The 20,970-nt window shown below is 31.4% G+C and overlaps 1 protein-coding gene across 1 annotated transcript; it reads left to right on the top strand.

The window, feature by feature from the left end:
* The first annotated feature begins 4,378 nt into the window (after positions 1-4,378).
* LOC118179299 (uncharacterized) lies at positions 4,379-20,491 on the top strand. Its single transcript, XM_085811183.1, has one exon. The coding sequence runs from the start codon at positions 4,842-4,844 to the stop codon at positions 6,165-6,167; it is 1,326 nt and encodes a 441-aa protein (XP_085667309.1). The 5' UTR covers positions 4,379-4,841; the 3' UTR covers positions 6,168-20,491.
* Positions 20,492-20,970: the final 479 nt, after the last annotated feature.

The raw sequence follows: 20,970 nt of genomic DNA, 5'->3' as shown, positions 1-20,970 counted from the left end.
AAATGGCAGGCATATTCCATAGGCAGGCATGGGTATTACGTGCATAAGATTGTTAATTGTCTCACAAATTTTGTTAAGTTGCAACTGATGCACTTAGTCTATAAAATCCTGCTGCCTCTGAAATTATGAGTACAAAATTGTGGTCTTGAAAAGTAGAATTAGCTAATCACCTACCGAATACCTGTTTCGACATGAAGTTAAGTGTAATGGCCAAGATCCATTGATTAAATCGCTATTAAAAATTTTCTCCTCGTAAAGTAATATCCATCTGTCAATTTCCTCGTGCACTGTGATCCAATAAAATATTGATCTTGCATTTCTAATTCATTGGTCAGTGTGTGTAATACTTTATAAGCAATGATATTAATTGTATATTATTTTATAGATAATATTTCTTGCTTTCTCATTGTTTTGATTTAATAATGGTATTTTGTTCCCATGTCTAAATAATTGGGTGCTAACTCGTCCAATTTTAATTTTTCAGCCAGTGTATATTGTTTGTCTTGCTGTTTTGTTTGTTTTTATCCAAACATGATGTGTTAATATGTACTAAAGATGCAATAGCTGAATTTAATAATTTTTATGTACCTTTAATTAATGTGGCTAATGTTATGCAAATGCTAATTGTTATACTATATCATTAGATTGCAATGCTTGTTTGAAACACAAATTCACTTAGATCCAAATGAATCAGCAATCTTGCTCAGCAAATTTCTGATCCATGTACTTCAGAAATTACCAACATTTTAAAAAATCCTGTCTTGCTTAATTCAGCAAAAGTACATAATTTTTTCATAAATGATTCAATAAGCTTCTGATGTTTGTTTTGAATAAATGAAATAATGCTGAATTAGTTGTTGTCCCACTAGCACTGAAATCCTGTGAAAATGAGAAATTTCTCATATATCCCATCATCCCATCTTGGAGTTCAGAAAATGTACGAAATCTTATTGAAAGATTCTTTTAGAAGGTATGTATAATGACACAAAGAATTTTGTTCTTCCGTATCATTTACGTAACAAATACAAATCTTTCACTCCTAAACAGGCTCCATTTAAAGCTATCAGAATACCTAAATATCCAAATGACTTTTTTCCGTGTATATTGGTTGTCCTGTACGAAATTGTGGACATGATCTCGTTATTCTAGATCATTTTTCTAAACATCTTCTTTTATGACCTCTCAAAAATCTCACTGCTGAAACTATTACAGCACATTTATTACAATATACAGTAAGACCCCGCTTAACGCGGGGGATATGTTCCATCAAAGTAGAGCGTAATGCGAAACAGCGCTAGACGAGGCTATCTTAACATGTAAATAATGGAGTTAGGGGAAGATGGATAGAAAATTGATTAGGTATTAAATTTAATAATGTTTTTTTAATAAAAATAAAACCAAACATTTATTTCTTACAAAAATAAAAACAATATAAACGAATATATTTATAAAAACAAATAAAATTCTAAGCCAGTCAGATCATTTAGTCTATTCTGTGTTTCCAATTTTCTGCCTTTTTTTTTTTTTTTTTTTTTTTCAAGAAGGCATTATGATAGATTGGCTTAATGGCATATTGCGTTCAATTTCGTCGTCAATCCATATAGACAGTCGTTTTTCCACTTCCTCTGTAATGTTATTTCTAGAACGGGTAATTCTAGTTGCAGAACTTGACGTAGTTGCAGTTGCCGATAACAAAGAATTGTCCTTATTGTTGAAGTTGCCAAATTCAATGCAGCACTAATTTGAGATTGACGCTTGCCAGAATCTAATCTTCTAATCACTTGCATTTTAGTTTCCAGTGAAATGCTTTTTCTGGTTGCTTTCTTTTCTTGTTTTTATTATCACCCGTGATAAAAACTAAAGATCATAATATTTATCACTGTATTAATCGTTATAGTATTATGTAAATTTATACTTACAATAATGTCAACAAATGTTTCAAATGATAAAAATGCTTCCGTACAGCACCTCACCGCACCAAACAAGAAACATAACTACAAAGTTTCGGATATGTTATTTGGAGACCTACCGCTGCGCACAATTTCGAGGAATCCCCGTAGTTCAAGTTTTTATCCTATTAGCTGAACCTCTCTTTTGATGATGATAAATTTTTAATCTTTGATGATGTGGAGATAAAGGCTTCGTGCTAAGTGCTCCATAAATTAAAATTGCTTGATCCTTGATATTTTCATTGGTTGAAATGTGTAACTGTGCTAGCTTATAAATAGTGGGAATTAGTGAATCTCTTAGTCTATTCATTGTTTTTTCGCTTCCCTCTGGATTTCTGCTGCGTGTACTCTTCTTGTTTCAAATATGTCGTAGTTGGTTTTTTCGTGGTTGGCATTTCTTCGCCTTCTTTTGCAGTTAGCGGAATAAGCCCTACTATATTATGGTATTAGTACTGGAGATGTTTTATGTACCAAAAAAAAGTGATGACAGCTGCCATTATTTTCCAAATTTGAGAGACAGCCCTTACACTTTTCTTTCTGGAGTATGTTTGACTTTTTGTTTTCACTTACCGTATGAGAAATGTTGAATGTTGTTAACGAAGGCTGTGAAACTACGCTCAGTGCACAGAAATACAAAATTTTTAGGCGCTAGGAGGGATTCTACTGTGGCGGACTTCATGCAATAAACATGGAGCAAAGTCTGACGAGAATTGATAAATAAACGATCTTTGAAAATGTATCCAGGACACTTCTTTTCCTTTTATTGGACAGCTCACCATGACATGGCAAATACCATGATCCTAAGCCACTGTACTACTGAAGTATTCTCTTAACACTACACACACTTCCTACAGCTCACCCTTGTGTGTAACAATATAAAACAATACTGCTAAGATTGTTTCGGGATTATTTCTATAATTACTGTTACATTTTTATTAAATTTTTGTTATTTAATTGAACTTGTTTCTTTCCTTACGAGTCTTTAATCGTTGAAAAAGAGCTATTAAATTGAGAATAAAAAAGTAAATAATTACTGCAAGAGAAAACAGACTTTCGTTTTATATAGTTAATGATGTTTTTAAATACCGCAGCAAGCATACATTAGGTATTCTGATATTAAACTGGTAGTTTTGCAACAAATGTAATTAGACTCTATTAGTAAATGATCAGTTCAACAAATGGAAAATAAAAAATAGGGGATCTTTTCCAGTAAAACATAACACATGCAAAACATTTTTTTCAAAAAAGCTACATGTACCAATTTGAAACTTAACAGCGAGAAAATATTATATCATTATAACTGTGATAAAATTTGTCTGAACATAAGAAATTCATCTTTTAGGCTATTGAATGGGATAGAATTTTCCTCCTTTGGAAAAAAAAATATAATGCAAATCTTTTAAAATAAAAAAGATCTGCATTGTATTTTTAGTTAAAATACTGCATTTATTGGTTAGAAGTTAGTTCAAGCAGGACAAAATTAAAGATAGATTGAATTAATCACTATTTTTTACTCTTTATATTTAATTATGAATAATATAGTTCAGCATAACCAAGCGTTCAGAATACTTAACTGAATTCAAATCAGAATTCTATTTAAAAATCTTTTGAAATCAATTTGAAACATACTTCTCAAATAACAAAGATATGGAAATTTTTAACAGAAAACGATAAAAATATCAAAATCAAAACTGACATCTAATTCATAAAAAAGAATAACTTATTATGATAGTACAGAAAATTTACTAACTGAAGCAAAAAATTCTATAAGCTTCATTAAAATTTCGCCGCAGTTTATATCAAGCTGTGTATCTAAGCATTTTACAAAATGAGAGACGCGAAGAAACTATTCTAATTACATTTAACATATATACAGCAAGTATTATTACTAGTAATATGATTATTTTTCTAAGGGGGAGGGACTGAAAAATAATCATTAAATTAATCATTCATAAAAAGTACTACAAGCCTTCAGTAGTACTTTTTATGAATACTACAAGCCTTTCATAAAAAGTACTACAAGCCTATTCATAAAAAGTACCTAACAGCATGAAAGCTGTAAATTAATTTTATAATTTGAGGAATAAAATACAATCATTAGTGAGCAGAATATTATAACGTTGATAATAACGCAATCCATGACATTAAAAACATAAAAATTTTTTCATTCGGTAGTAAGCTTCGCCGCCTGGCTACTCAATAAATGTTTACATTTGGAACCACTAAGATGGAACAACAGCGCCATCTAGTGAACGCGACATTTTAGGACCGTTTTTCTACTAGGCAGTTTCACCTCCTTCATTATACTCCATGGACTGTACATAATTGTTCAAACTCCCAGAGTAATGGAGATTTATATAAGTGGCGTCTATTTGAAGTGGCCATATGACTTCTTCTATCAACATACCTAATCTTGATTTTTCGTCCTTCGGGCAGAAAGATTTAGCAAGTGCAATCAAGACGTTTGTCTTCGCAAATTGTTCGTTTTGGATTTGAAGTTTTGCTTTCGGTTGTTGAATTTTTAGTAGTCTTTAAGGGGATAAGGGTTAAAAAGATATTTCTTTTTCCTAGAAAAGGAAACAGTACTTTTTCACTCTATGCTTAGTGTGTAGTTGTTTGAGCACATTTTAATAGTTTATATCAGGAAATAAAGTTATTAAAACAAATTAAGAATTCTTGTAAACTATGTGCTGAAAATACATGGTCCTTTTAGTTATCTTTCAGTTATGTCAGGGAATGGAAACGATGTTTACAATGCAATTTTTATGAGTGCGATAGCTAAATATCAAACTAGTGAAGTGTGACTGTATTCCATCATTGAATTACGGTGTTGCAGTGTGGTGATATATACGCTAGAGAGATAGGAAAAGTGTGATCAATTTGTCTGTAGATATGTCTTCTTCAAAGAAACACCTGAACATACATGCAAAAGAGAAACCTCATATATGTGATGTATGTAATAGAGCCTTTTTCCTAAAATGTCATTTAACAACACATCAGCGTATTCATAACAAAGAGATGAGTGATGAAAAACATGTGTGTATGACATGTAACAAATGTTTTATTAATAAGTCGAAGTTAAAAAGGCATATACATGTGCATGCAGGAATAAAGGCTTATGCTTGTGAAATATGTAACACTTCATTTGTGAACATGCCTAATTTAAAGAATCACATGCGTATTCACAGTGGGGAAAGGCCTTATGTATGTAAAGCATGTAATAAGTCATTTGTTGCAATGACTAATTTGAAGAATCACATACGCATTCACACTGGAGAAAGACCTTACGCATGCGAGGTGTGTAATAAGGCATTTGCAGAAAAATCTGGCTTAAACAGACATATGCGCATTCATACTGGAGAAAAACCTCACACATGTGATATATGTAAGAAATCATTTATGCAGAGGTCTTACTTAAGAATTCACATGCATTCTCATACTGGAGAAAAACCTCATGCCTGTGATGTATGTAGCCAGTCATTTGCTACGAAACTTTTATTAAAAATTCACGCACGTACGCATACAGGAGAGAAACCATATGTATGCGAGACATGTAACCAATCATTTGCAAACAAATCGTACTTTCGGAATCACGTGCGCATGCATGCAGGAGATAAGCTTTATGCATGTGATGTGTGCAACAAATCATTTATACAAAGTGCGAATTTAAAGAGTCACATGCGCACTCATTCAGGAGAGAAACCTCACAAATGTGAAGTATGTAACCAGTCTTTTGTTCAAAAGTCTGGTTTGAAAATTCACATGCGACTTCATACCGGGGAGAAACCTTATGTATGTGATGTATGCAATAAATCATTCATCCAAATGTCTAATTTAAATTATCACATGCATATACATACAGGAGAGAAACCTTTTAGATGTGAAGTATGTAGCAAAGCATTTTCAGACAAGTGGTGTTTGAAACATCACATGGCTATACATACAGGAGAAAAGCCATATGTGTGCAAGATATGCAAGAAATCATTTGTACAAAAGTGTAATTTAAAGAGTCATATGACGGTTCACACTGGTGAGAAACCTCATCTATGTGATATATGCAAAAAATCATTTAAGCAGAAAGCTCATTTAAAGAGTCATCAGCTGCTTCACACAGAAGAGAATTCTTACCCATGTAATGTGTGTAAAAAGATCTTTGTACAAAAGTCTCAGTTAAATAAGCATGTCTGCACTGAAGATTCTTGTATATCAGTTATATAGCTAAAGATTTCTCCAAAATTTGGTTTTATCCTAGGTATGTTGATACTATGAGAAAATCTGAATATGCATCCTGATGTACATGTATGCAGATGTCACTTATCATAATGTGATGATACATAATCTAATTATTTATATTGACCTGTATTTCATATGATACATAAGCATTTCTCAAATATACATTTTCCCCCTTTCCAGCATTTCTTGTAAATTTCCTGAGAATTTTTAAATGTTCTCAGAACTTTAGGAATAAATTTAGAAAGTGATTGTTTGTGTTTACATTGGTGAAAATTAGACATTTTGGAGCAAATAAAGTAGTATGTAGTAGACGGTTTTAGTCTAATAATTGCAGTTAAAATAAATTTGTGAAATAGTGGGGTAAAATTAAGTATGCTTTAAAATAGTTACCATTTTCTTGAAATTTAACAAATATGTGTAAACTTCTATAACTCTTAAAATAATTTTCAATTCACATAAGGTTTAAACTTATGTGTATTGGCAACAAGCTCATCATCGGCAAATAGTGTTAGTTGTAACTTTTGTTGTTGTTTGATAATGCAAAACAAACATGGATAAACCTTACTCTCTTTTAGACCATAACATGACAAGAAATCTTTGAATCTTGCATTCCATCAATAGAGAGATTATTTAAGCCCATATAGCAGAGCCATAGCTGGGCTTTTCAGTGCCCAGAAACAAATACAGATTTTGTTCCAAAATGTCTGTATGCCAAGAATGGAAAACATTTCATTCTAAATTTTGTTACAGGAATTTAGCGCCCTCTGGATGCTGTGCCCGAGGACAGGTGTCCTCCCTTATAAAAGTTTCACCATAGTTGGACTTTTCATCATGCTTGATTGTCATGTAATTATTTTTTCTGGGATTTACAGTCCTTCTTAAAAGTGACCCTTTTTACCACATTTATGTTGCTTTCTCTGTTAACAGGCCGATTTTGTCTTGAAAATGCTTGGAGTTTTTCCAACACTAATTTTAGCCATTAAAGCAACATATTTAGTGACCCTAGATAGCTCTGACATCCTTCTCAGCTTTTTCACATAAGTTGCACTTTTCTTGATGACAAGATGCCCTAATTCTGAAAATACTGTACTGCATGCTGTTCATTAAAGACAAGTCCAAAATTTTAATAATTTTTTTTTCAAAATACATTTGAAAAACAGATAAATAATTGTTATATTTTTCAATGAAAATTAAATGAATTTAACAAGAATTAATTTGATTTTCATTATAATGTTCCTCGCTACTTTATCTATGATAAAATGTCGATGAACATAGTGAACTAAGTAGTAGCGCCTTATCGCTGAGTTCAAGTACTTACAACGTGGGTTCGAGAAGGGTTAAAATACCCTTTTATTCACAAAGAAATAACAAATAGTGCCTTCTCGGGCTTAAGGGAAAACTTTCACTTGTGCTTTTAAATCAGGATCCGAAAATAAGAAACTAACCTAACTAAAACAGACTTAGCTAGACACAAATATCTAATATAGTTGGCCCTTGATTTAAACTAGCTGATGATTATCAACAGGCACATATAATATGGCCCAGCAAAATAGATTCAAGAATGAAATAGCCTGAAAGCAAACACGTGCCATTAAGGACCCCTAAGCACTCTCTCTATCGAAATAAGTAGAACTTCCTTTAAATACTACTTCTAACTCATTTGTATTTAACGTGTTTCTAAAAACTCATGCTGGTAGGAAGTTGTAAGTGGGAAGCAAGAATTGAAAGGAAAGGGTTTTAAAATACACCTTACAGCATAACAATGCATTATGCCATGCTTATCCATTATTGTCACTAAATTTCATTATTTAACGACAACTTTTGTTTCATCCGAATGCGAGTCCTATTTGTTGATTTAAGGGATTGAATATTCTGGATATTGAAGAACAAATTCCACTTCTGCAGCAACAATGTGGCTAGCATAGATTCGACACAACTTATCGCCTTCTAGGCATCCAGTGGTATCAAGGGAAACCGGGTTGTTCTTTGGATTATGGTAACTTGGCAATTTTTTGGCGACCAACTCTGCTACAGCAACCCTCTATTTTTTTTTCCGCCGCCAATGATTCTTTTCTTTATATTTACTGAACACTTTTTCCAACAATCTACTAGCCGAATTGCACTTATGCTAGAAATTTTATGTAACAAAACTGCTTAATCTTGACAAATATTAATTGCAAAATTGGGAAAAAGTGCACAATCGCAAACTCCTTGCGCATTTTTCAGAACAACACATACACGTAAACCATTTACACGTCGACTTATTTTTACTTAAAAAAACATCCCAGAATTGCACACACTCTTAACTTTATCCATCTACACAGCTATTTTCTCATAAATTACAAAAATTTGCACGAAAATGCAAAAAAATTCTGTGAATCTTTAACTCGGTAAAAAGCACATATATGAAATTACCTGATCGCGAAAAAGTATATACCCTTTCCAAGGATGAACATTTCCACGTATAAAATAAATAAAATATCCAATAACTTTTACCTCTAAATTATCTATTATATTATAAACGTCACCAACGAATTCATACCGCAAACATTACAAATGGTTACAAATACTTAGTGTCAAATATTTAAATTATTTCCATACACGTTTACTTCAACTGAAACGTATACCAAATTCCTACAAACATAAAATTCACAAAATAACTATCATTTATTTAAAATATCACTAAACCATGTACACATCGACTTATTTTTACTTAAAAAAAATCCCAGAATTGCACAAAAATGGTATTGTGCACACTCTTCACTATATCCATGTACACTGCTTTTTTCTCATAAATTTGAAAAATTTCACGAAAATGCATGACAATTTTGTGAATCTTTAAACCCAGTAAAAAGAACATATATGAAATTACCTGATCATGAAAAAGTATATACCCTTTCCAAATATGAACATTTCAACGTATAAAATAAATAAAATATCCAAAAACTTTTACCTCTACATTATCTATTATATTACAAACGTCACCAACTAATTCATACCGCAAACATTACAAATGGTTACAAATACTTAGTGTCAAATATTTAAATTATTTCCATACACGTTTACTTCAACTGAAACGTATACCAAATTCCTACAAACATAAAATTCACAAAATAACTATCATTTATTTAAAATATCACTAAACCATGTACACATCGACTTATTTTTACTTAAAAAAAATCCCAGAATTGCACAAAAATGGTATTGTGCACACTCTTCACTATATCCATGTACACTGCTTTTTTCTCATAAATTTGAAAAATTTCACGAAAATGCATGACAATTTTGTGAATCTTTAAACCCAGTAAAAAGAACATATATGAAATTACCTGATCATGAAAAAGTATGTACCCTTTCCAAGGATGAACATTTCCACGTATAAAATAAATAAAATATCCAAAAACTTTTACCTCTAAATTATCTATTATATTATAAACGTCACCAACGAATTCATACTGCAAACATTACAAATACTTAGTGTCAAATATTTAAATTATTTCCATGCACGTTTACTTCAACTAAAACGTATACCAAATTCCATGTACACTGCTTTTTTTCTCATAAATTAGAAAAATTTCACGAAAATGCATGAAAATACTCAACATATTCTACTCAAACGTATTCCAAAATACTACAAACATATAACTCACAAAATCACGATCATTAAATTAAAATATAATTAAATTAAAAAACACTACTTAAAATATAAATAAACACATACATTAAATTAATAAAAATTAGATTACAGTCCTAATTACTTTAAACTAAATCATTGCTAATAACAATTTTCCAATAATACCATATAAATTTATTTACTCCTTACATTTAGAACAATGCATAAAAATAATATCCTCAAATGATTAAAAATACTAACTTACCTAATCTTCAGAATCTTCATTACGTGGCACGCACACTTCCACTATTTTACACAACACACAATGAAGCTTAATACAAAATAATATAGTACTACAGTTTTCCAAATCCTTTTCCGATTAAAGAACTGTAATAAGTCCATTAATGTCACATGACATATCTCATGATCTCTCATTTCCCTCACACAAAATAATACGTAATCAGAACTGAGTACTTCTCACATTATTACCAAAGTCCTAGGTAGTGACCTTTATCGCCTCCAAAATGTCGCCAAACTACCAGTTACCATATTCCAAAGATCAGCCGGAAACCGTTTGGAGATGACTTGTCAAGGCTGGTATATGCTGCCGATGTCCATTAAGACGTCCACTACTGACCCAACATCATAGACAGTGTCTATTGGATTTTTGCTGAACTGGGGCAAGCTGGAGTGTGACCAACTGGAGGCATGTGATCTTTGGCAATGAATCCCAACCCAATCCCACTGATGATGACCAACGCACACGTGTTTGAAGGCAGTGAGGCCAACGGTCCGATCTGACATTTGTTGTCGAGTGACATACGATGATTACATAAGATGGGAAGCAATTTGTTGGGACACACGATCACTTCTAGTCATCCTTCAAGGCATTTATTCATTAAATTTGTCACTATAATTTCATATGTTTGCTCTTGATAACTGGTAACTTGATAACTTGATAACTCTTGATAACTTGTGCTGTCAGTTAACAATTTCTGCTAATTTGTGCAATTTACTTTGCTGTTTCATTTGAGTTTAAACTAACAGTTAAAAGTTTTTATGGCATCTTGCCTTTATGTGTCATTTTGTTACATACTCACTCAGACAGATTTGTCTCTTTTTTAATGTCCAAAGATTATGATTGGCAAGAGGCATACTATAAATTTAAAGGAAGAATCCTAACCACCTAGATAGTGAACTTTGGGCAAGTTTCAGGTGCTGCGTTTGTTCTGCCTCGTAAAACTGCTGTTCGAATGAGATTGTATTGTCAGTTGGGTAAATGAGTTTTGATACAGGTTAAAATGTCCCATCCAAAACTGGTTATAGCCTTAAATAGGAATACTTGTATTGTACTTTTGATTTATACATCCAGCCCTTTGCTGAAAAGTCAAGTGACACACTATGTTTTTTAATATTTTAATTTAGAACCTTAGAACTGACAATTTGTGCGGTAGATTAACAGTTTTTGCTTGTTTGTGTGTTTATTCTTTCACAGTCATTTTAAGCATTTAATGCTTAAAATGACTGTGTTGTGCCTGGCACCGCTTGCAATATAGCTTTACGGTAATGTTTGAGAAGGGAGAGTTAGATTTGAGGTACGTGCTCAGTGATGATTACAAGATGTACACAAACATCGTTTATTCTACATTACTCATCTAGTAGTTACAATTAAAGATAATAATAGATACAGTTACATATATAACATCTCCCTTTTTTATAAAAAATAATAATAGTAGTAAAATTAAACATATTCTTTTAAATAATAAGGTTTCTTAACAGTCCTACCAGATCGAGTGACGTAGTTATGTCCATTTGAAAAATTTGATGATACTATACCTCTTTCACTATTTGGTGACACAACACTTCTGTTAGATTTTGAAGGACTTACAGGCACATCTAAATTTGTAGTGCTTCTACTATTTTCATGTATCTCGGGTTCATCTATAACTTCATTCTCATAGTTGTTTTGTATTGTAAACTCTTCCTGATTAGTTCCTTTAAGAAGGTCTCTTCTGTTCCTTTCTACAATTCTTCCATCTGTTCTTATAATCCTATATGAACGTGGTCTTTCTGCTTCTTCTATAATTTTCCCTCTTTCATTTAGTTTTTTCCCTTTCTCTTTTATGTAAACATGATCTCCTGTTTTCAGTGGTTTTAATGGTCTTGCATTCCTATCATAATAACTTTTTTGTAAGGTTTGTCTCTTCAGTAAGTGTTATTTATGGTCTTCATATCGTTTAGCTTGGATGAAATTCTCTTTTATAGGCATCAATCCATTTACTTTTCTTCCAAACATCAATTCCGAAGGTGACTTGATTTCACCTGAAATAGGAGAGTTACGATATTCCAGTAAAACTAAATATGGATCCTTGTTGTCAACTACAGCCTTTTCTAACATTCGCTTGACAGTTTGAATATGTCTTTCAACCATTCCATTAGACTGCGGGTATTTTGGACTTGAAGTTCTGGTTTCAAAATTCCATCTTCTTGCAAAATCTTTATATTTCCTGCAATTATATTGTGGACCATTATCCGAATATACTATTTTGGGAATACCATGTCTTGCAAAAATTGATTTCAATTGCTTTATCACTGCTACACTTGACAAATCTTCCAAATGTCCAATTTCAACATATTTGCTAAAATAATCTATAACTATTAGATAATTCCTTCCTTGAAAGTAAAAGAGGTCTGTTCCCAATACTTCCCATGGACCATTAGGTATTTCTTTAGATATTATTGGTTCTTTAGTATTAGCTTTTTGTAAACTTAAACATGTTTGACAATTCAGTACCAAATCTTTAATTTCTTTCGACATTCCTGGCCAATATAATATTTCTCTTGCTTTGATCTTGCATTTTACTACTCCTAAATCACCATAATGAATTCTGCTTAACATATCTTTTCGTAAACTTCTTGGTACAACAACACAGAAATTTTTAAATATTAATCCATTTGCTTCTGATAGTTCTTCTCTGAAGTTAAAATATGGTTTTGCCAGTTCTGGAACCATACATTTTTCATCTGGCCATCCAGTTTTAATTAATTTTCTTAAAAATTGTAGTTCTTCATCTTTTTCTGTTTCCAGTTGAAAAACTTACATTTTACCATTAGACATTGGTATACATTCTACAACTAACCCAACATGAGCTTCTATTTCTCCTTCAAAGAAATCAGATCCTTTATCAGTGAATGATCTTGATAATGCATCCGCTATAAAAAGTTCTTTTCCTGGTTTATATTTTATCTCAAACTGATATGGCTGTAATCTTATACAAAGAATACGCATTCTTTGTAGTCTTACAGGGCATTTATTTAATGGCTTTTTAAAAATTGATTCCAGTGGTTTATGATCACTTTCCACAGTAATATTTTTTCCAAATATATACTGGTGAAATTTCTCACACGCAAATACAATAGCTAAAGTTTCCTTTTCAATTTGAACATAATTCTTCTGTGTATCTGTTAATGCCTTAGATGCATATGCCACTGGTAAATTATTCTGCAGTAAGACTGCTCCTAGTCCTTCTTGAGATACATCTACAGATAAAACTACTGGCATGTTTATATCATAATACTGTAAAACTGGTTTATTTACCAAGACATCTTTTAGTCTTCTAAACGCTTTTTCATGTGTTGCATTCCAGTTCCAGATAACTTGTTTTTTCAACAAATCTCTTAAACATGATGTCAATTCTGATACATTAGGTATAAATCTAGAAACATATGTAATCATTCCTAGGAAAGTTTCTAATTCTTTCACATTTTTTGGTGGTTTTATATCTAGAATAGCGTTAATTTTGTCTTCATCTGGTTTTAAACCATCTTTAGAAAGTATATGTCCCATATATTTCACTTAATTCAGCCCAAATTTACATTTATTTAAATTAAATTTAACATTCTTTTCTCTGGCTCTGTCCAACAACTTCTTTAATCTTGAATCATGTTCTTTTTTATCTTTACCCCAAACTAATAAGTCATCTATATATATTTGAACTCCTTCTAAATCACTAAAAATTTCAGAAAAACTTCTGGTGATGAACTCAGTCCATATGGCAACCTCAAAAAACAATATGTACCAAACGGAGTGTTAAATGTAGTAAATTCACAACTTGAATTTGACAGTTTAATTTGCCAAAATGCTTTGTTTGCATCTAAAATACTAAAGACCTTTGCATTTGTCATTTGAGATGAAATTTCTTCAAAGGTTGGTATGTGATAATGTTCTCTCAGTATATTTTGGTTAAGGTGCTGAGGATCTAAACACACTCTTAAATTTCCATCCTTTTCCATTAGTGGTAGTAATACCACTAATGAATTCACGAATTCTGTTGGTTGGTTAACTTTCATTATAATACCATCTTTTTCCATTCTTGCTAATTCCTTTTTTAATGATTTAATAAGCTAAGTGGAATTTTCCTACAGGGTTCTATTTTACCAACAGCTCCTGGTTTTAATTTAATATGCTATGTATATCCAGTTAAATTCCCAGTTCCTTTAAACAAATCTTGATATCCTTTAAAAAGTTCTGGTAACTTTTCATTAGAATCAGGATTTACTGTACAAATCCTTTGTATTAGGTTTAATTTTTGCAATGTAGGTAAACCTAAAATAGCTGGAACAGTATTATCACATGCTACAACTTGAAATTCTATTTCATCCTTGTCCCCTTTCGATGTTTCACATAATAATGTACATTTTCCAACTACATCAATGGTAGTACCACTGTAATTATTTAAAGTGACTTTTGATTTAGTCAAACATTTCTCTCTTAAATTTAATTGTTTAAATTTAGGCAATGGTAGCACATTACACTGAGCTCCAGTATCCAACTTAAAAAATAAATATTTAGATATGTTTACTTTTAGTTTTTCAAACCATTCGGTTTTATTTTTAGAAAATGGATTTATATCTTCTACTAACCCTAAAATATATTCATTACCATTATTATGTAAGTCATGCTCTAAATTATTCTGTACAACATTAACATTTTTAAAAGTGCACATTTTAGAAAAGTGATTTTTCTTTTTACAGTACAAGCAAATCTTATTATAAGCAGGACAGTTGTATAACTTATGAAAAGTTCCACATTTTCTACATGGTTTTGGATTATTGTACTTATTTCCTTGATAGTTTGAAGAAGATTTAGTACTTTGTTGCTTTTGTTTTACATGATAGTCTTTCTTACAAGAATGACTTTTTTCCTCTGAAGGTCGAAATTTATTACGTTTGATAGCTTCTATTTTATTTTCTTCAGTTAAAGTTTTCAGCTGAAGTTCTGCTAATTCAGAAGCTTTACACATTTTAATACATTTCTCCAATGTTAACTGATCTTCCCTTAATAATCTATCTTTGAGATTTTTATTTAGAATTCCACTTACTATTCTATCCCTTATTAAACGATCTTTTAATTCTGAAAATCCACAGTTGCTACTTAATTTCTTTAAATCGGTTAAGAAATCATCAAACGATTCACCTACATGTTGTGTTCAACAGAAAAATATATGTCTATCAACACTTTCGTTTGCTTTCGGTATGCAAAAATTTTCGAAAGCTTCAATTACTTTGTCAACATCCTTCTTATCTTCTTCACTTAAATTAAAAGTATTAAATTTTTCAAGTGCTTCTTCACCAATAATATGCAATAAAATAGCTACTTTAATTTCAGGTGATTTAGTAATACCACCAGACGCTAACATATAAATTTGGAATTTTTGTTTCCATTTCTTCCAATTTTCGCTTAAATTTCCGTCGAAACTTAGATTACTTGGTGGCTTTAATCCATCCATATTTAATTTAGGACTTTAAATAGTTTATATATATGTATTTTTAGCCACTTCCAATAAAAATAAACAACTCACTTACCAGCGATATAAGTTTCGATTTCACAGTAAACAACTTCCCATGATGTTTTTGTTTAGAACATCTTTACCGAGGCTGCATGGTTCTTCAAAAAAGATTTCCTTTTTTAATCAACGACGAGCTGCACCATGTGTTGTATTTTATATGTGTTGGGTACGTGCTCAGTGATGATTACAAGATGTACACAAACACCGTTTATTCTACATTACTCATCTAGTAGTTACAATTAAAGATAATAATAGATACAGTTACATATATAACAATACGTAGTTAGTTAGAAAGAGCTTTCAAGCATAACAACTTTACTGAATTTCAATTCATATTCAGAGGCTGCAATTTTATAAATATATGCAACAATTTGGTGGTCTTATTAAACACAGTTACACAATAGTTTGACATTTCTGAAAATATAAGGAAAACATTACAGTGTTGGCCTGATAGCTTTAATTTTGCCCCAAATTCTCACAGTGCTGTCGAGAAAGTTCATTTAAGTATATCATGTTTCTAATTTTTGTTTTGTAATAGTCTAAATCCATTTTTCCTGAAGTCTGAATACTTTTATTGGTACCTTCTAATTATTCACAAACGTCTCCCAAAAAGTCTCTAAGCGTTGATGTGCTGTTTTTGCAACAAACACAGCAATGTGTGTTAGCTTTAAAAAAAAATGAAAAAATTCCAGAAACTTGGCATCACAGTGAAGCTTGGCACTGCCCACTTTATCATTCTTTCCACATACACAACAATAACAGAAAAAAAATTACAGAACTGCACAAATTTCACATTGCACATGTCATTTTTTCTCGTGTATGCAATGAACTGTTTTCGCTTAAAAAAAAAAAAAAAGTCAGGGATAAGTTTGGAACACAAAGTTTTATGTATAAAATTCAAATATTTATAAAGTACAACTTCACGTAATGTGAGATTTTGTATTCTTTACTGTTCGGCAAAAGCCATATTTCTCAAGAAATGCAAAGCTTTCTTTTTCATTTTTTGCCAAACTCTACAGTCCCATTACATACAGGAAAAACAAGGGTATACGACAAATACTAATAACTGCTGCTCATCTGCTATGCATGTATTGCCTGAATTGCCACACAAATACAGCTTGGTGGCATAGAGCATTGCTTTCTGAGTACTATTCTGGGAAATGCCAATAATCAAAAAGCTCCTTTTTGTATTTTAATTCTTGTTCATAGAAAATAATGTTTTACTCCATTTGCCAATTCTTTAAAACTTTGGTTACTACCATTATTGGCTAACATTTTATTTTTATTTTTATTTTATTTATTTATTTTTGTGTGTGATGATGAGTTACCCCAATAAAGGGGGATCAGTGCCTGCAAAGATAGAGATTCAAGTCTATCTATCTCTTTTTTCCTTCATGGATAAAGAGACCAAAAATCTGCACTACTGGAAATTTGAGATCATGCAGATTTTTAGAGTTTTTGCGGATTTTTGAGTCATCAATGTTCAGTTTGGTTTATTTGATTATGACAAAGTTCACGAGGGCTATCTGCCATAGGAAAGGGAAATTGGCTCATATCCAAGTTACATATGAGGAAAACCATGAAAGGCCCATAAACCGTCATGTTGGTACGCGGTATTCGACCGTTTCACAGGCCTTTACCAAGCTATTTTTGTTCCCACATAAGCATTGAACATATGAAAAATAGATGCTCCTGAGTAATCAGGAGGGAGGGCACTGAAAAGTGCTTCATTTCCTGAGTTTTAGAGTCGTACTAAGCAGAACTGCTTGGCATAGGTGTTGCCATCTGTTGTTTTTTGAGAAGCTTTTTAAGAATATTCGGCACTGGTGCCGCCATCTGGAGTGAGTTTCAGCAATAGTTCTTTAAGCAGTTTTTGGAGGCGTAACTTTTATGGGATAAGCACTTTTGTCTGTGCAGTTTCTGATAGTAAATCTAGTCTTGGATAAATACGTGAACAATTTTTGATAATATATACATATGATCATAAATCTTTCCTATAAATACAGTACGTTTTTGCTAACAATGCGATACATAAGTTGTGTAAAAGATTTTTCAAAAATATACAATTTTTCCCTATAAGTATGAAGCACAATTTTTCTTTGAATAATAGTATAAGAATATTTTCTTGAATAAATGCGATTAAATAGAAGAATTTGAGATTGATATTTACAAGTCCTTTGCAGATTTAACGTTCGGCTGAGGATCGAACCGTGAATGCTTGGTCCATGCAGGAAAAAATTTGCCTAATCCCCCCCTTATATCAAGCCCTTGTTGGAATTATGATTTTTCACCAACTACTGCTGTGGTGTATCGTTCTAGCTCTATGAAAGCACCCGTGCAGCGAGCCCATTTATCTGGAATCGAATCCAGGCTTAGATACCTTTCCACTCAAATTAAATAGTCATTATTCCTTGATCAATCACATGATTTTTTTATTGTAAATTATTATAGCTCTTTCCTTATGAAAATATTTCTAATAAAATAAGTTGTTTAGAACTTGTTATTCTAATATGACCATACCCAACAGCAACAAAAATCTATGTTTTTCTAATAGTTGCAATAAAAGTTAAAACTTCCAGTATTTTTCCAATAAAGAGGCAACAGACACTACCAATTATTAATGGTGCAAAATATGTCATGAAATAGTAATAACCAGCCTAATGATGCATTCAAGATGTTTTGCGGTGAAAAAAAATTACTGTGATTATTTGTGTAGGGAATTCTTTTTCCTTGAAAATATTTAACATGTATGTAATGGATCATGTTTAAAAAAAAAGACCAGATGATTCTATTGTGAGATATGCAATATTTGGCATTAGAAACATATTTGGGTTATTGATTTGATGAATGAATTATAAATCAGTGTTTCTCAAACTTTTTACAAGTGGGACCAGTTTTATTAATTTGAATGTTCTACTAATCTTGTTTCCTTCGAAAGGAATTTTTTAGCATGTGTTAATGCCTGTATACTTATATTTTTTAAATAAATTTAGTTAGAATTAATTTAATTTTATATTGTTATTAAGAGAAGAAAATTTATATTTGTTTGAAATAATTTAAGGCTACTAAAGTTTGGAAATGATACTTGTATTAATGAGATGGATGAGGCTGCTTCTTGCATAATTGTTCCGTATTTATATGTGTACTGGTAAGAAGCACCACAGCCATTGTACTTTAAATCCCTCTTTTGTTGTTAAGACTTGAGGGGAAGAAGTGTATAGGTAAAGTAATGGGTAATACATTTTATAAAATGTCAGTCTTTGAAGAAAAAGTAATAAATTACCATGTGTAATTTCCAAACTCACAAAATATTAGCTAACAGTCAAAAGTCTTTAATCCAGACTCGTCGGGACTTCGGCGATTCCGAATTATCAGTTTTTCTGGATTATAGATCATCAATTTAAATCTGGTAAGATGGCATGCAGAAATTATAAAATTAATGAAACCGTTATTTATGAAATAAAGAACAATTATGATCTAAAGGGTATCAAAATTTACAAAAAAAGGGGCTTAATATTTATTTGTTTACTTTATTACACATTTCTTTCAATGCGCGCATGCGTAAAGCATACATTATGCATAGTCGAAATTAGAAAATTGCAACCAGAAAACTATTTGATGTGTATTCGTGATATTTATAATGACGAGGAATTTGATTTAAATCATATCAAAGACGGAGTACATTGAGATGAAATACTACATTTAGTAAGGAATTATAAGCCGAATAAAAAAAAATCCGCCCTGAAGACGAGGTTAGTGCTGACAGATCAACTTCCAGTTCATTGCGTGCTGCGACGTTCCTCCCCCCCCCATACAGAGCAGCGTGAAATTGATAAACAGATTTCGGAATGGTTGGAGAAACAAAGGATATGCTTTTATCCATTTTTTGCAGCAATTCCACTTTTTGTTTGATGGACATCGAAACATGCTTTCACTTTGTAGATTCTTTGGCAGCTCCAGAATCGGAAATTCTTTTTGACATAATCGAAAGTTCAAGTTTACTTTTATAAAATTGCTCTAACAGTCTGCAAAAAATAATAAGCCGGATCTAATTAGAAAATTAAGGAACAACGCAATCTGTAACATTAACTGAAATAGATAATTAGATAATTTTAGCTTAGCGTCCGTTATACATTAAATGCGCATGCGTAAACGTATTACGTGCATAGGTAAACACATATGCACAAGCGTAAAGGTATTATGTGCATGCAAAAATGCATATGCGCATGTGCAGAAAGTTTGTAGCTTTGAGGTTCGGATTATAGATCATTCCGGATTATGGACGTCCGGATTAAAGACTTTTGACTGTAGTATGGTATATGCAGTTAATTTGAATTTTATTTTTTATCTTTATCCATAATCCACAAGGACGACAACAGCAGACATGTATTTATTAAAAAACAAAATGAAGATTTATATTATCACGAAATATATTTATTGCTTTTAAATTGCTTAGTTTGTTAAACTGTTATAGACTGAAAGGTTCAATGGTATGTTGATGGCAAATCTCTAGAAGTTTGTTATCTGTAGGTCATATGGAAGATAAACATTTTATGCTAAATTACATGGGGGGTGAAAGTATAGTAACATAGCATATTATAATAGTGTAATAAGTTTAAAAAGATACATCTAAAGATTTTTTTTTAACGTCAAAGTAAAAATTTTCTTTTGTGTGTGTATGAGAGAAAAATATTATTTATTGTACATCAAATTTGTATGCAATTTCAATGTATCTGAATATCTTTGCATGTGAAAATTATATGAATATGGTGTCTGTAACAGGTATTATTACCCTGTATTTGGTGTAACATTAAAGCTTAATCAGCACACAAGTATATTTATTCAGATATGCAGATTAATACTTGTTCATTTCAAAAACTTGCATTTTTTATTTAGAATTATCATTTGGTTGGCAATAATAGTTGCTTGTGACTAGTTATATGTATTTAAGAATTAATAATTGATAAAAGAATTAATACTATTAATTTATAAATTGCATGTTTCAAATTTAAATACTGTACATTTAAGTAGTTTATCATCTACACAGCCTAAAATTTTGATGACTGAATGTTTCTTTCTTTTTTTTTTTTTTTTTTTGTGTGTGTGTGTGTGTGTGTTTGCATGTGTGATATTAATAAATAAATAGTAATTGATTTTAAAAGAAGAAAGTTTGAACTCTAGTGCATTGGACCATTTATTCAGTTCAGGAATTACTGACCAACTATTTTACTAGTAGTCTGATTATCCTTACTGGCTGTATATTAAATTCAGGATTTCGAACTAAACTTTTGCATTTGGTATGTAGGCATTAGCAGGACTTGATTTC

This window comes from Stegodyphus dumicola, chromosome 2 (assembly GCF_044657685.1).
Source record: "Stegodyphus dumicola isolate Sdum_Otavi_A_Nest chromosome 2, ASM4465768v1".
Taxonomy (NCBI): Eukaryota; Metazoa; Arthropoda; class Arachnida; order Araneae; family Eresidae; genus Stegodyphus; species Stegodyphus dumicola.
This window is presented reverse-complemented; position numbering and strand designations above follow the sequence as displayed.

Excerpts from the sequence above, each read along its gene's own strand:
- LOC118179299 (XM_085811183.1), top strand. The coding sequence starts at position 4,842 with ATGTCTTCTTCAAAGAAACACCTGAACATACATGCAAAAGAGAAACCT.